This window comes from Penicillium chrysogenum, assembly GCF_028827035.1.
Source record: "Penicillium chrysogenum strain IBT 35668 chromosome Unknown utg000004l_segment0_segment0, whole genome shotgun sequence".
In the NCBI taxonomy this organism is placed as follows: domain Eukaryota; kingdom Fungi; phylum Ascomycota; class Eurotiomycetes; order Eurotiales; family Aspergillaceae; genus Penicillium; species Penicillium chrysogenum.
In genome coordinates, this window is record NW_026622752.1 from 1102484 (window position 1) to 1116665 (window position 14182).

Here is a 14182-nt window from a genome sequence, read left to right on the forward strand (position 1 = left end):
CCCACCTATCACCTCTACAGATCAAAAGCAGGCCAGCAAACTACGTCCCAACAACCCCAAGTCTACTCCGCATACGGACTAATTAACGAGGCGCCGTAAGCCTTCTCTAGGAAGAACCCACTAAGCCATAGGGGAAGCCTATCACATCTGCAGGTCACAAGCAGGTCAGCAAACGACATCCCCGTATCCCCAGGATTGCATGGATTGCATGGACTATACGTCCAAAGCCAAGGATCACTGCGGTGTAATTGCTGGGGCCAGAAAATGGTAGAACTTCACTCTCACAAGATTCCAGTCTTGGCAAGGTACAGTCTTCGAATATAAAAAGGGACTCACGACCCATCTATTACATCCAGACATCAGCCTGATTCGCATCCAATACTCCTATTCCACAATAAACTCCCAGTCTACCATCAATTCCACTTTCCCAAGCAACCATGCATTTCGGAAAGACCCTCGCACTCCTCTGCCTCAGCCCCGGGGCTCTGTCCTACGTGGTCACCGCCTACCGAGGCAACGACTGTACCGGCGAGTCCCAGAGCGTCAATGTGTGGGACAACACATGCAGAGATACCAACATCTTCCCGACTAAGTCCGTGAGAGTCGACACATACGGAGGTCGTCACCAGAAAGCCACCTTCTTCACAGCCAACGGATGCGGTGCTGCTATCAGCGCACGGTATGCTTGGTGGGCGGACGGTGGTGACAGTGAATTCAAGCAGGGGGCATGTCTGAAATTCGATCGTGAGATTCATGCCTACGGCTCTGTGTCGTCTTAGGATGAGATGTACTGTAAGTGCCTACACCCAAATGTTGCCACGGGAGTGGAAAAAGGCTCATACTGCTATAGTGACCAGATCATCATCGGTATGGTTACTTCATGGACGAATGTGACGGTTATAAAGGAAGGATATTCGGTATATAGAGAAGATACACAATATCACTTTCTTTAATGTGTGGAATATCTTTGAATCAAGACTTCATAATCAGTACCCTTAAACTTCGTGCCAAAAGAACCAGTCCAGAAGTTGGCTTACAGAGATATTTGTGCGATGATGTTGTGAATGAACTATCAATATTTGGCATTTTCTCAAGGAAGGATATTATACAAGATGTATTCATCGATTTATGGTTCAGGACGGTTAGCATCGCGAGTAGGTGCTATCGATTGCAAGATCAGATCCGGGCATGAACATAGTTGCGGCACTCCGTGAAAGGCGGATATCGTATTGACAGGATGGAAATGGACGTAGATTGTTCGGAAAAACATCGGGGTAGATGACCAGGGATTCATTCCTTCTTATTCATTCAGGGCTGCATACGGTATGGGCTTCTGTCACGACGGCCCATGAAACTGAAATACCACGTTGGCTCGCCGTGGCTGATGCGGCAAGTTGAGTCATACACCCGTCTGGTGCCGAGAGCCCAGTACTCCGAATTCTCGTTTGGGTGGTTCTTCATGCAATCCAGACATAGGCCATCGAAGTAGCCTTCAACCTGTCTTCGTGCATACTGCACTATGGGTTTCCAGGGGCGGGAGCACACGCTGCATTTCTCCATCGGTGGCTGCCTGTTTGCCATCTTCGTCTTGTTCTCATCGAAGGCGGCCAGTCGATCCAGAATCTCGCGGACACAGTTCTTGTGTATGTCACTGTCCAGTGGCCTTACCCCGATTCTATGCAGTTCCCTCATGTAAGAAAAGATGTGTTCCGCTGCGCAGGCACAGCTCACGCGATCAATTGTCACATTTACATCTTCGAAAAGAGATCTTTGGAGAATTGTTCGGAGCCGCCCTCTAGCTGCGTTGAGTTGCTCTTTTACGAGTTAGCACCATTTGATCTTAGTGAGTGAGCGATGTCAACTTACGCATGACGATAGCGGGCATATGCATTGGTTCGAATGATGGCGAGTCTGTTGGGGCCAATTCCGTGATTTGGCCCGGGGTGGTGTAGACGAGTCTCCTCGAAACATGCTGGAATGCTTTTATATGATCAAAGAAATGGCAAGGAAACAGCAGCTGACGGTTGAAATCCTCATCCTCCCAACTTTTAGGTCGTTCCTCTCGAATGTATTTGATCCAGCGCGCAAACCAGTCCATTAGCTTCTTTCGGTCCAGCAAGTACTTGTTGCAGGCCTTGATTGTGTACCAGACATCTGCAACTGAGACTGACTCTGGCTTGATGTCGACCCCATGAATCGACCCCAGCATCACTTCCATGCCTTTAATTGTGTCGTCCCTTAGAGTGAGCTTGTGGTTTTCGTTTCTTGCCCACCGAGACGAGAAAATCCCTTGAAAGTAAGCGCTGCTTTCGATCAACTTTGAGCGATCAACATGAAAAAAGGCTGTTTTGGTTTTGTGGTCTTCGTTGTCGCTCGGCTCTTCAATGACGATGATTGTCACATCACTCGGGCTTGCGAAAAAGAAGCTCATGTTGGCCGTGAGAATTGAAGAGCAAAGAAAGATAGAGTCGAGATGGTTGAAGAGTGTCAAAAGAATAGAGAAGAATTAAAAGAAGAAGAAGAAGAGGGAGGAGATGGCTGAAGGAGGAGAAAAGAAATGGGAAGAGAAAGATCTGAGGAAGGAGCGAGTCAACAACTTCTCTCCTCACAAATGCTTCATCTTCATCTTCCTCTTCGTCTTCCTCTTCATCCTCCCTTCCATCAGGAAAAAAAAAGACCCTGAAATTGAGACAGAATTCAAAAATGCCTTTCCCTAACCCCCCCTACTAGACAGTTACAACTGTTCGGTCCTTTTACGAAACACCATGTGCACAGAGCACGTCCTCAAGAGCGAGTCCCAGGAGCTCAAGTTCCCATCTTACACGAGCGTAAGTCTATACGAGGAGAATCAACCTCGGAAATTTTTAATGAATACATTAATAGGACATTGTGGGCCATGGCGAGGTCTTTTGTCGTGTGCCAAGCTATCAGCAAAACCATGTCAGTGCATCTTCTACACCAAAGTTCCCCGAGTTGGTTATTAATTGAATGCAGAACCCTATCTCTGCCATCGATATTCGTCAACGCTTTATCAGCCATGGAGTCCAAATCGCCACGGATGCCTCAGGACAATTGAAACAGGCCCAGGAAGATGCCGCTGTTCAGTGGTACAAGTCCGTGCAAGAGGTTGAAGAGGACGATTACGAAGAGGATGAAGAGGAGGAGGACGATGAGCACAATGATGAGGATAAGCATGACGAGGACTACGAAGATGATGGCGAGGAGGATGATGATGACGATGAGGACTATGATTAGGCCTCTTATGATCATGAGAGAATACCGCGGCATACCAAAGTCCTCCTCTCGGAAGACATTGCCTCTATTCCTACGTCTCGTTGAGAACTGCCGCATCTTCTCTGAACTTACATGTCATTTTACCATCGAATGAAATGGATCAACGTCAATCCCACTCATTTAGTATAGGAAGTGAGCCTCTGACCTCGAGAAAAGAAGTGCTATTGGGGCTCATGGGCCAGTAGGAGGCGGCAAAATAAGGGTATTATGATCTGAAAAAATCCTCCTTGTGGTGCTTTAAACAAGCTGAGACTCTGTTCCAATCGCAAGTTCCCTGCTAGTCTTGCCAATAATAGTCTCGATCCTATTAATGGTCATTGTGTCGATAGTATGAGCTGGAGATACGCTAGCACCCCCTCCAGTGATGTTATGAGAGCTGTGCTTTGTGTTTTACCTGGAACATACAGGATTGACACGTTTCATTCATGTTAGACACCTTCTAGTGATAGCACAGACAAGTGTTGAAAGAACCTATGACACAAGCGTGAAAACGGCCTTTGCTTCTGCCGGGTTTCGGTCATTTTCCTAAACATGCATGAATATGGCTAATTGCATGAGAAAAATCATTAAAAAGAATCTCACCTATGCCATTGGTGTTAGCTTGACCTGATGTGTTACAAGTTTATTCATATCAATACTCTATTTATATATTTACCTAGGTATGGTATGAATAATGAATTATGCTGGTTAAACAGAGCAGAGCATCACGCCACCTTAGAAGATTCCTACCTTAAACGTATACAGTGCGATAATAATGCTTTTGTTCTGAACATTTCGCCTGGTCATAAATAGGCATGTTAGTTTCTTTCAATATGGTCAAAGGGATTGATTGTATTTCCGGAAAAGGTCCTATTATCGGAGAGACTGCCTAGGTAGTCTAAAATACGTTTCTAGGGTCTCTTTGTGCTGGTATTAGTGATTGATTTCTTTGAGATTACTTTGAGATTACTTTGAGATTACTTTGAGATTACTTTGAGATTACTTTGAGATTACTTTGAGATTACTTTGAGATTACTTTGAGATTACTTTGAGATTACTTTGAGATTACTTTGAGATTACTTTGAGATTACTTTGAGATTACTTTGAGATTACTTTGAGATTACTTTGAGATTACTTTGAGATTACTTTGAGATTACTTTGAGATTACTTTGAGCTTGCTGTCTTATTACAGATATTTGATTTTAGAATATATGATTGAATATGTTCGCTTCTAACAAAGAAACAATCATGCCAGGCATAATGCAACCCTCAAACAATCAATGAGGCAAAACAATGAATGTCTATTCAAGTTTGAATACACCAGTCATGGTGAGTTGAATAAAGAATTGCCTATTCATTATGGATTTTCGCCATCTCGATTATATTTAAGCTCTCAAGACACCGAGAGAGACGGAGATTCCCTTTGACTCTCTTCAAACCCATCTGATATCAAATCCACCAAGATGTTCGACCAACTGGTGCTAGGAGCTGTTTTTGCCAGCCTCAGCAGCATTGGCCTATGGCATTCCATTCCGTTGACCGGAATCAATCCTTCCAACTCTTTCTTCTGGCGGAGCCTCAGCTCCCTCGAAATTGCCTACTCCATTCACGCATTGCGCCAAGTTCACCCTTACGTCTTCCCCAATGACGATGCAGTTTCAGAGTATGACCTTCTCCTACAACTTTCAGTCGATGCCCAACAGTATGAAAATGCCAGGCTGGCCCTGCAACAATCGGCTGAAGCGGTATCACTGCAAGTCAACATCCCAGGAGTCACAGTGACAACGCTAGGCCCGAGTCATACGGCAATGCCAACGTCGGTCTATTTGAACGACGGCTCGGCAGCTCAGCGCACTCACGAGGAACTGCAGCAGGCCATCGCAGCCCATGATAGCTCGGTGTACTACATTGTCATGACTGTTGTCATCCTGGCTATCCTCACAATACAGGTGATGGGCTTTGGGATGTTGTATAACATCAAGAGTCAAGTCGAGGACATGCAATACGACTACGTTGACCGAATGGGCTGCGTCCAAGAGCAGTTCCACACCTTGATGATAGAGATCCGGCAATTCCGGAGAGAAAATGGACAAGTGCGACATGTTTTCGTCCAGCTAGCGGAGTCCATCAGAGACTCCTCGGCCGATGTCCAGCATTGTTTGTTGCATCTTGTTGGTGTCATGGAAGACAAGTACACGTCTGGCATGATCACCATGGAGTCCAAGCTGGACGAGGTCAGTCAGCAACACCAAACACTGATGAGAAATACTGAAGATTTCCCGCAGATCCCGAGACAGTTGGCTTGGCTCAACATTCTAATGGCGAAGAACTTGTCCGACGACCTGCCCGACCCGGGAGTGCTTCTCGACCAGCCCAACTTGGATTTACGCAAGAGCCGGACCTCTAGCGCCAACGGAGCTTCCAGCAACAAGACCGCAAGGCAACCCAGCGGAGTTTCCACTTCCGAGGGAGCTATGGGTCTGAAGAATGGAAAAGGAGGTGCAGTTCAGTACAATGGTCAGGGATTGACCTAGGGCATGTGAATATCCATTTGTATCTGTAACATAGCGCGTTTTATGACCTGCATCTTTTCTTTGAAGATGCGAAATTTAATCAGTTGAACATTCATTGTGATTATAGATGATATGATGCCTTTTGTAACTGACAATCATGACGTAGTTTCTTCAACAAGATATTTCCGACAGGCAGTCTTCAGCATATTGATGCGTCTCTGTGTGTGAATGAAGACTTCTCGGTACATATCTAGACTTTGCTGGACGACCTCCTGCCGAGTTTTGGTGCCTGAGCAGATCTCGACCATTCTCAATTCCATCTCCTTGCGAAGGAACGGCTTGCTGAGAGACACGCTATTAGGTAGACCCTCGACAACATTGTCATACCCCTCCACAAGGGCCACACCTAGACGGGTCGGAATGAATTCCTGCACTGAACTGCGGCCACCGCCGCGTTGGTTTATGGCGACGTATTCACGTTCTTTGATCTTGGCAATATGCTCCGCCATCGTGGCATCCGTGCCAATCCCGTTGGCATCCATCAGACCAATGAGCTCGGGCTCAGTCAGATAGTTCGGAGGAGTTGTTTTGCCATCAAAAATATTGGCTTCTGTGGGCTCAAAGAGTTCCCCTCGTTCAAAGTTGGGAAGTTGCTGGCTGCTTTCCCACTTATCGTAGACGTATACATCCAAGTAGTTTCTCTCCAATACGATAAGACCATTGGTGTGGAAGAATTCATCCCCATATTGAATTTCAATCTCTGTGCTCTGACCCTTCGCGTCGTCAGAACAGCAGGCGAGGAATCGGCGGACAACAAATTCATAGACTTTCTTTTCATTGGCGTTCAATTGATTTGGTGAAACCCAGCTGACTGGATGGATAGGCGGATGGGCCTTGTCATTGTGGCGACCAGAGCGAGGAGTCCTGAACTTGCCGTCAATAAGCCTACGTAGGAATTAGCCTTGTATATGAAAGGTAAGTCCAACGAGCATACTCTCGGGCGTATTGGCCCCATGAGTTGTCGGGGTATTGCTTTTCGACTAATTTCTTCAGGTCGATTCCTTTGTCAAACTGATCTGTTTCGGTTCTGGGATAGCTGATGAATCCCTTGGTGTAAAGCGCTTCTGCTACCTTTGAGCTTGTTAGACATGTACTATCCAATATGAGAGTGAGCTTCCTACCTTCATTATAGTCTGACTGTCCAAGCGAAGAAATCGACTGCCCATCATCTGTAGGTCTACCGTGGTCAAAGGCAATGGCCGCCATTTGCTTGTCGGCTTCTGATTCACTTTCGTGACTTTGGCTTGTTTCGCAAGCAGACATCGCTCTAACATCATCGTCACAACTGCTCGGTCAAATAAATGTACCCGCTTCCAGAGGAAGTTGACCTTCTTGCCTTCACGGCTTAGTATGACCTTGATGCCCCAAAATGTTTCTGGTTTGAAATTTTGGACTCTCAAGTATCGGTCGACAACGAAACCCAAAGTAGGAAATTGGCAGGATCCTAACTTGTTAATTTGTTTACTTAGTCTGTGACGATCGACGGCTTACCATAGCTAATGACTTTTTCTTTCAGGGCTGCCACCACTGTTTGTAGTTGTAGAGTCTGTAGGCGGGTGAACGCAGCGCCGATTCGAAGATCCAGCTCGATTCGGGCAGCTACAGCACTGGCCTGATATTCGTCGAGATTGACTGGTTCTAGAGCAGCCCGACGAACATGTCTATCCCCAGATCAGTTGGGGCAGACAAAAAGAAATCAGCATCACTTACGCGCTTTCTGTGTTGCTGAACTTGGCTCGTTTAACCTCGATCCGAGCGTTTCCTGCTTTTGCCTGATTACGGACCTCAGAGCCGATATGCTCACCTTCGCGATCACAATCGGTCCAAATGAACAGGGCTTTAGAGTACTTGGCTTGGTTCCGGATGTTATCCGCAATTGGTAGCTTGTCCTAGTGAAGACATCAGCATGAAGCCAAGACAGCTGCTGGAATTTGCCCACCTTATCAACAGTCTCTTGGACAGGGGCCTCAAACAGTGCCCCTGGAGGACAGGACATCCAGCCTTTGTACTCGCGGTCAAAGTCCAGGCCAGTCAGATGGCCCACTACGCTGGTCATGGTGACCGAGCAGGTGCCCCAAGCACCACCAAAATTGAAATCGAATTCATAGTTCTTCACATATTGATTCCCACGAATCGCATGCTATGCTCAATGTTAGCTGGATTCATGAGGATTCTATACTAAAAGGGAACTCACTGTTTGAAAAGAACCTCCCGACAAGTGAGTGGCCACTGCGCGAGCAATGGCAGGTTTCTCAGCCACACATAGGATCTTGCGAGCCATGATGAGCCCCAATCTAGATCACATGGGGTTCATAGTGGTGGTGGCCTTGAATGTCCTGATGTCGATCACATCTTGTTCTGGATAACTCGGACGCGAAGAGATTAGATGCCTGAGACGCGCTGTTTTACGCCTGAGGCATGTGTTTCCTTTCTAGGCACGCTATTCCCAAACAGGCAATTACTGGCCAACTTACCCGTCCAACTCCACCGGAGCAAACAAACGGCTTTTGTTTTCCTTTCCCTCTGCGGCATTTTGATCCTAAAGAGCACAGCTATGGCATCTTTACCACTCCCCCGCGTGGAGTCCCTTTTGGATTATACTTCATTCGAGCTCACCGTTCTCCCCTACTTGACCCAGTTACAATGGCTGCCCGACAGCTTGCGCGAAGCTGGTAGCGATGTGCATAGCTTGCGAGCTGTCTACCTAGCTACCAACCCCCTGGTCTCTGCAATTGCTTTCAGTGGAGCCCTCGCTGGCCTGCTTTTTATTGCAGCGGAGATCAACCGAAACTATTCACAAATAGACCGGTTTTGGAGCATTCTCCCCGCACTGTATAACGTGCATCTCGCCCTCTGGGCTCGTTTGTCCGGCATCCAGACCCAGACATTGGATACAATCGCCGTCGTCACTGTTGTCTGGAGTGTAAGTTTTGCTTTTCTTTCGAGTCTCTACATGTACTGACTCGAATTATGGGATAGATTCGCTTGACTTTCAACTACTGGCGCAAAGGAGGATACTCGATTGGCTCGGAAGACTACCGCTGGGAGGTCGTGCGCTCCAAAGTGAACAATAGCTTTGTTTTCATGATCTTCAACCTCGGATTCATTTCAATTGCTCAGTCTCTGCTGCTCCTTCTGATCACCACTCCGACCTACATTTTTGTTGTCGCCGCATACAACCAGGGACCTGAGACCTTTGGTCTTCCTGACTTGGCCTTCTCCCGCGCTGCGTTTTTCTTCATTATTATTGAGTTCTTCGCCGACAACCAGCAGTGGAAGTTCCAGTCCGCTAAGAAGGAGTACCAAACCAACGCGCGTATTCCCGAGCCTTACAAGGACCAGTTCTCCGCTGAGGACCTTGAGCGGGGCTTTGTTGTCAGCGGCCTCTGGTCTTGGTCGCGACACCCCAACTTCGTTGCGGAGCAGGCATTTTGGTTGACCATGTATTTGTGGTCCTGCTACCGCACCGAGACTTACTTCAACTGGACCGGTCTGGGTGCCTTGGGAACCGTTGCTATCTTCCAGGGAAGCGTACGTCTGACTGAGGCCATCACCGCTGGAAAGTACCCCGAGTACAGCGACTACCAGGCACGCGTTGGCAGATTCATCCCTCGCCTGTCTGTCAAGGCCAAGAAGACCAAGGCTAGCAAGAAGAGCACTTAATGTGTTCGTTGATATATAAGCAAAGGATGGAGGAAGTCTATACCAGATGGGTGGAATTGTTTTTGCTGTGATTTTCTGTACTTTCTTAGCATCTTAACTCAAACTATCGATTTCGATACGAAATGCAAACTACTTTTAATATGTCCAGGCACTAATCACTCATTGCAGCAGACTAGAAACACGAGATATCTATTGACAGGACTTCTAAACACATAGTCACGCACCACAATTCTTCGTGTAACGAGCAGCTTGCATGCGACGTGCCTGTTCTGCTTCGAGGATGGGGAAGAGTCCCCTGAAAGTGCATACCGCAGCATCTATTCTCTCTTTATCTTCGAATTTGCCCACCAACCCAGAGATCTAAGACTCCCACTCCGGGCAAGATTCACCAGGATGAACTGGCACTATAGCCATTCCTTATCTCCATCCCTTCTCAAGTGGTTGCGATCCTGTCCGCGGCCATTGTGTTTCCCCCATCGCAACCATCTTTCTCTCCGCGGTTACATTGAATTGCTCGGTTGCACAACACATCTTATATATTCTTTCAGTGACGCACACTTGTTATACCTGATACAGAATATCGCGTAGGCCCTGAACGAAACGCACTCTCCAACATGTTCCTTCCAGAGACTACGTACACTGATCAAAGTGGATGCCAACTTCAAATAGAGCGATACAATGAATATGCTCATCGAACAAAAGTTAAGCACTCTCGGCAATTCTGTCTAATGACGCCTGAGATTCTGTAGCAAGACATCCAACCTGACTTCCAAAGAGCCAATAGTTGGAAACACTTCGGAAGTGGGAAAATGAAAATGAAAGACCGGTCAGCTCAAGAGACCTCGGGAGTAATGGATTCTCCAGGGCTCTCCAGGGCTCTCCAGGGCTGCATATTGATTAGGTCAACGCCGCTACCCAAGGAAAGAGCGAATAGCGCTGCTTCCAGGTTACCTAAGTGACCATCTTTGTAGGTAGTTTTGTATGCATTGCCTATGTGCACTAGGCTTTGCATTCACAATGAGAAAAAGGCCGTATAAATTGACTTCGTTGGAGAAATGTTTAGACACCTGAAATGAGAAAGTTGAGGGTACAGACCTCGAAATATTGAGCCAAACCGGTCCTGCCAGTCTAAAACTCTTAATACAGTTAGCGTGTAGGCAGGTGATCTCGTATGGAGACGTTGGTAGTCAAAAGGTATATACCTAAGAAGACTGCAAAGAAAGACCACCAAAAAAGACACATGAAGAGACTACCGGAGAAGATCACTGAGAAGACTACGCGGCCGACACTTCTTATAGTAGTATATACCGGGCAGGCGGTATATAGGGCGGTATATCTAGTATAAATCGCAAGACATGCGAATGTCTTGCATGTCATTGCCATCAAAGAAGATTTCGATAACTTAGTTGCCTGTAAGTTTTATGGTTGTGGTTCAATATTTACGCGAAAGAGACATGGACTTCCAATCTAAGACATGTTCAAAATAACTCCCTATTATACACTCAGTACAAGTTGTACAGATCCAATTGGACACGGAGATGGGACAGAGGGGAACAAATGAGAGAAAATATAGGAAAGGAAACGATCTTCTTATTGAGCACGAGGAGGAAAGGGAGAAAGGTGTTGTGGATGAGAGTAGACAAAAAGAGAAGATCAGAGGGGAGAAGAAACGGGAGATGCAATTGATAAATACAAAAAGAGAGGCTACAGTGATATCATGCCTCCCGAAATTGAACCAAAACCAAACCAAAGCACAATGCAAAGAAACACCATCTCCTTAATCTATGAAGGAGGGATAGGTGTCTCGTCCCGGCCGTCCTTACCCGAGAGTTGTTCAGGGTCCGTGTGCTCCGGTGGGGCAATGGTTTGGCCGCCCTTGCCATCGAAGTATTTGGCGAACTCGCCAGACTCCGGGTAGGGGCGCGGGCCAAGGAGACGGACGAGGTCGTCACGTCCAAGAACTTCCTTAGACAGAAGCTCCTCGGCGACAATACCAAGCTCCTTCCGCTTCTCAGTCAGGAGGTCGCGGCACTGCTTGTGGGCCTCTTCGATGATACGACGAACCTCCAGATCAATAGAGCGGGCAGTATCTTCGGAGAAGGGCTTGTGAAGTTGCTGCTGTGCGTCATCCTCGTAGTAGATGTAACCAAGCTTGTCTGACATGCCAAACTTAGTCACCATGGCAGTGGCCATGCGAGTGACCTTGTTGAAGTCATCACTAGCACCGCTGGTCACGGTTTCAAAGTGCAACTCTTCGCTGACACGACCACCCAGAGTCATGGCCATACGGTCCATCATCTGGTTGACGTTCATCAAATACGTGTCACCGCCTGCTGGGAGGTATTGCGCATATCCTAGTGCGCCTTGTCCGCGAGGAATGATCGACACCTTCAGCAGCGGGTCGGCCCACTTGAAGTACCAACCGCAGATAGCGTGGCCAGCCTCGTGGTAGGCGACCGTCCGCTTCTCCTCAGGAGAGAGGACAAGGGACTTCTTCTCCAATCCACCAATGACACGTTCGATGGCCTGCTCGAAATGTTTCATGACGACCTTGTCCGCGTTTTGACGGGCAGCTGCAGGGAGGAATTGTTAGTTTTAAATACGGCGAAGAGAATATGCATAAGAACTTACCAACAAGAGCTGCCTCGTTCACGCAGTTGGCGATATCAGCACCAGCGAAACCGGGTGTCAGAGCAGCAAGTCTGCCCTCCATGTACTCCAGGTTCTCATCGGTGACAATCTTCTTCAAGTAAACACGGAAGATCTGCTTACGACCGTCCATGGTAGGTCGGTCAATAGAGATGTGTCGGTCGAATCGTCCGGGACGCATGAGGGCCTTGTCGAGAACATCCGGTCGGTTGGTACCAGCCAGGACAACCACTTGCTCGGAGGTATTGAAACCATCCATCTCAGTGAGAATCTGGTTGAGAGTACTTTCACGCTCATCGTTTCCACCACCGACGTTCGACTTTGCTCGGGATTTTCCAATAGCGTCAATCTCATCAATGAAGATGATGCAGGGGGTGTTCTTTCGGGCATTGGCGAAGAGATCGCGGACACGAGAGGGACCGACACCGACAAACATTTCAACGAATTCGGAACCACTGACACTGTAGAAAGGCACGCCAGATTCACCAGCAGTGGCCTTAGCAAGCAATGTCTTACCAGTACCGGGAGGACCTGAGAGGATGGCACCACGGGGAATCTTTGCACCCAACTTCTCGAACCGCTCGGGTTGCTGGAGGAAGCTAACGAATTCCATGATCTCAACCTTGGCCTCGTCCATGCCCGCAACGTCGGAGAACTTGATCTTGATATCGGTCTCATGATTGAAGCGCTTGGCACGGCTCTTTCCGATGCCAAAGATGCCACTCTGGCCCCCGGCGCCGCCACCGGCACGCCGGGACATCCAGAAGACACCAGCAAGGAAGAGAAGAGTAGGAGCCAAGGACATCAAGACACCGCCCCATGGGGTTTCATCGTGATAGGCGACAGGAATACGTTCATGCGAGGGAATACCGAGTTCAAACTGAGCTGCCTCGATCTTCATCTCGAAGCTGTCGACAGAACCAATACTGAAGTAGACATAGGAGGCAGGTTGACCATTTGAATCGGCTTGAACCGCAGCTTCGCGGTTAAGCTCGACCCGAACCCTGTTGTGGTTCAGGACGGTCAATTTCTCCACGAGGCCCTTCTCAAGGTAGTTCGCACGGAATTCTTGCCAAGTGATTTCTCTGCCCCCGCTTTCACCGGGGAAGAAGCTGCGGTAGACGTAGTATGTGACGAGAGCGGTAACGAAGAAAGAAATGGGATCGAAGCGGAACTCGAGGACCTTGCCCATGTTCGGGGGCACCTTGCCCTTCTTATCACCCTGTTGCTTCTTCTTCTGTTGTTGCTGGTCTTTCCTGGGGCCTTGCTTTTCCTTCTTATCCTTTTCCTCCTTCGGATCCTTGTCTTGCTTGGGATCCTTTGGCGGTTCTCCGCTGGGTTGCTGTTCGCCCTCCTTTGCCGGTTGCTGTCCCTGTTGCTCCTTGTCTGAGTCCTTATCGGAGCGGAGGTTGGATTCTTCATCCCTGCGTTTTTCAGAGAAGGTGCGCATGTTTGCGAGACCACGCTTTGCCTCTTCTTCCTGTCTAGCTAGACGCTCATCAGCATGGTAAGCTGAGACTTGCCACAGGAATCGCGTCATCTTGATACGGTCCATTAATGTTGGTTCTTGATTCGGATCGATGTGCGCCCTGACTTCCGGTGGAAGTCCATTGCTCATGATGTACTTTCGGACGTTGGCACGTCGCTCCACGTCCATCGTATCTGCCAGCCATTCGTCCACAATTTTTAATTCAGCATCGGTCAGAGCTGAATCCGGCTTCTTTGTTTGGTTGTCATTGTTGCGGCCATCTGGTGTGTTGTTCCGGCCATTGTCGGGGGTGTCGGACCTTGCGTGGCATAGGTTCTAGCGCGGCTTGATAAAACCAGAGATGACAGTCTTGATTGTCGCAGATGCACGGAAGCCAGCCCTATGCGACCGGTAGATTCCGCGGCTTTCCTCGAGTAGCGAGCGAGATTGCCTGGCCGTCGGAGTAGGGTAGCCATGGTCGAGGAATGGGAGCCCCGAGGGCTACGAGGGCGAGGGTAAAAGGTGGTCAATCGAGTTTAGAGGTAATGGATAATAC

General features: G+C 48.2%; 7 protein-coding genes across 7 annotated transcripts; 4 read left to right on the forward strand and 3 right to left on the reverse strand.

Annotated features, from left to right (window-relative positions):
- Positions 1–437: 437 nt before the first annotated feature.
- Positions 438–779, forward strand: N7489_006347 (uncharacterized protein; the record flags this gene model as incomplete). The annotated part of the gene is made up of 1 exon (XM_056712097.1): positions 438–779. One exon carries the CDS (start codon positions 438–440, stop codon positions 777–779), a length of 342 nt encoding a protein of 113 aa, XP_056565812.1.
- A 529-nt stretch (positions 780–1308) lies between these two features.
- N7489_006348 (uncharacterized protein) lies at positions 1309–2431 on the reverse strand (the record flags this gene model as incomplete). The annotated part of the gene is made up of 2 exons (XM_056712098.1): positions 1309–1814; positions 1867–2431. 2 exons carry the CDS (start codon positions 2429–2431, stop codon positions 1309–1311), a joined length of 1071 nt encoding a protein of 356 aa, XP_056565813.1.
- Positions 2432–2765: 334 nt separating this feature from the next.
- Positions 2766–3255, forward strand: N7489_006349 (uncharacterized protein; the record flags this gene model as incomplete). Its single annotated transcript, XM_056712099.1, is given in 3 exon segments — positions 2766–2828; positions 2884–2976; positions 2995–3255. 3 exon segments carry the CDS (start codon positions 2766–2768, stop codon positions 3253–3255), a joined length of 417 nt encoding a protein of 138 aa, XP_056565814.1.
- Positions 3256–4736: 1481 nt separating this feature from the next.
- Positions 4737–5807, forward strand: N7489_006350 (uncharacterized protein; the record flags this gene model as incomplete). The annotated part of the gene is made up of 1 exon (XM_056712100.1): positions 4737–5807. One exon carries the CDS (start codon positions 4737–4739, stop codon positions 5805–5807), a length of 1071 nt encoding a protein of 356 aa, XP_056565815.1.
- A 134-nt stretch (positions 5808–5941) lies between these two features.
- N7489_006351 (DNA topoisomerase 3) lies at positions 5942–8127 on the reverse strand (the record flags this gene model as incomplete). Its single annotated transcript, XM_056712101.1, has 7 exons — positions 5942–6731; positions 6781–6917; positions 6968–7290; positions 7338–7507; positions 7557–7735; positions 7786–7986; positions 8041–8127. The coding sequence occupies 7 exons, from the start codon at positions 8125–8127 to the stop codon at positions 5942–5944; spliced, it is 1887 nt and encodes a 628-aa protein (XP_056565816.1).
- Positions 8128–8400: 273 nt separating this feature from the next.
- N7489_006352 (DUF1295 domain protein) lies at positions 8401–9509 on the forward strand (the record flags this gene model as incomplete). The annotated part of the gene is made up of 2 exons (XM_056712102.1): positions 8401–8769; positions 8826–9509. The coding sequence occupies 2 exons, from the start codon at positions 8401–8403 to the stop codon at positions 9507–9509; spliced, it is 1053 nt and encodes a 350-aa protein (XP_056565817.1).
- A 1782-nt stretch (positions 9510–11291) lies between these two features.
- N7489_006353 (ATP-dependent metallopeptidase FtsH/Yme1/Tma family protein) lies at positions 11292–14102 on the reverse strand (the record flags this gene model as incomplete). Its single annotated transcript, XM_056712103.1, has 3 exons — positions 11292–12082; positions 12141–13962; positions 14016–14102. 3 exons carry the CDS (start codon positions 14100–14102, stop codon positions 11292–11294), a joined length of 2700 nt encoding a protein of 899 aa, XP_056565818.1.
- Between the last annotated feature and the right edge of the window lie 80 nt (positions 14103–14182).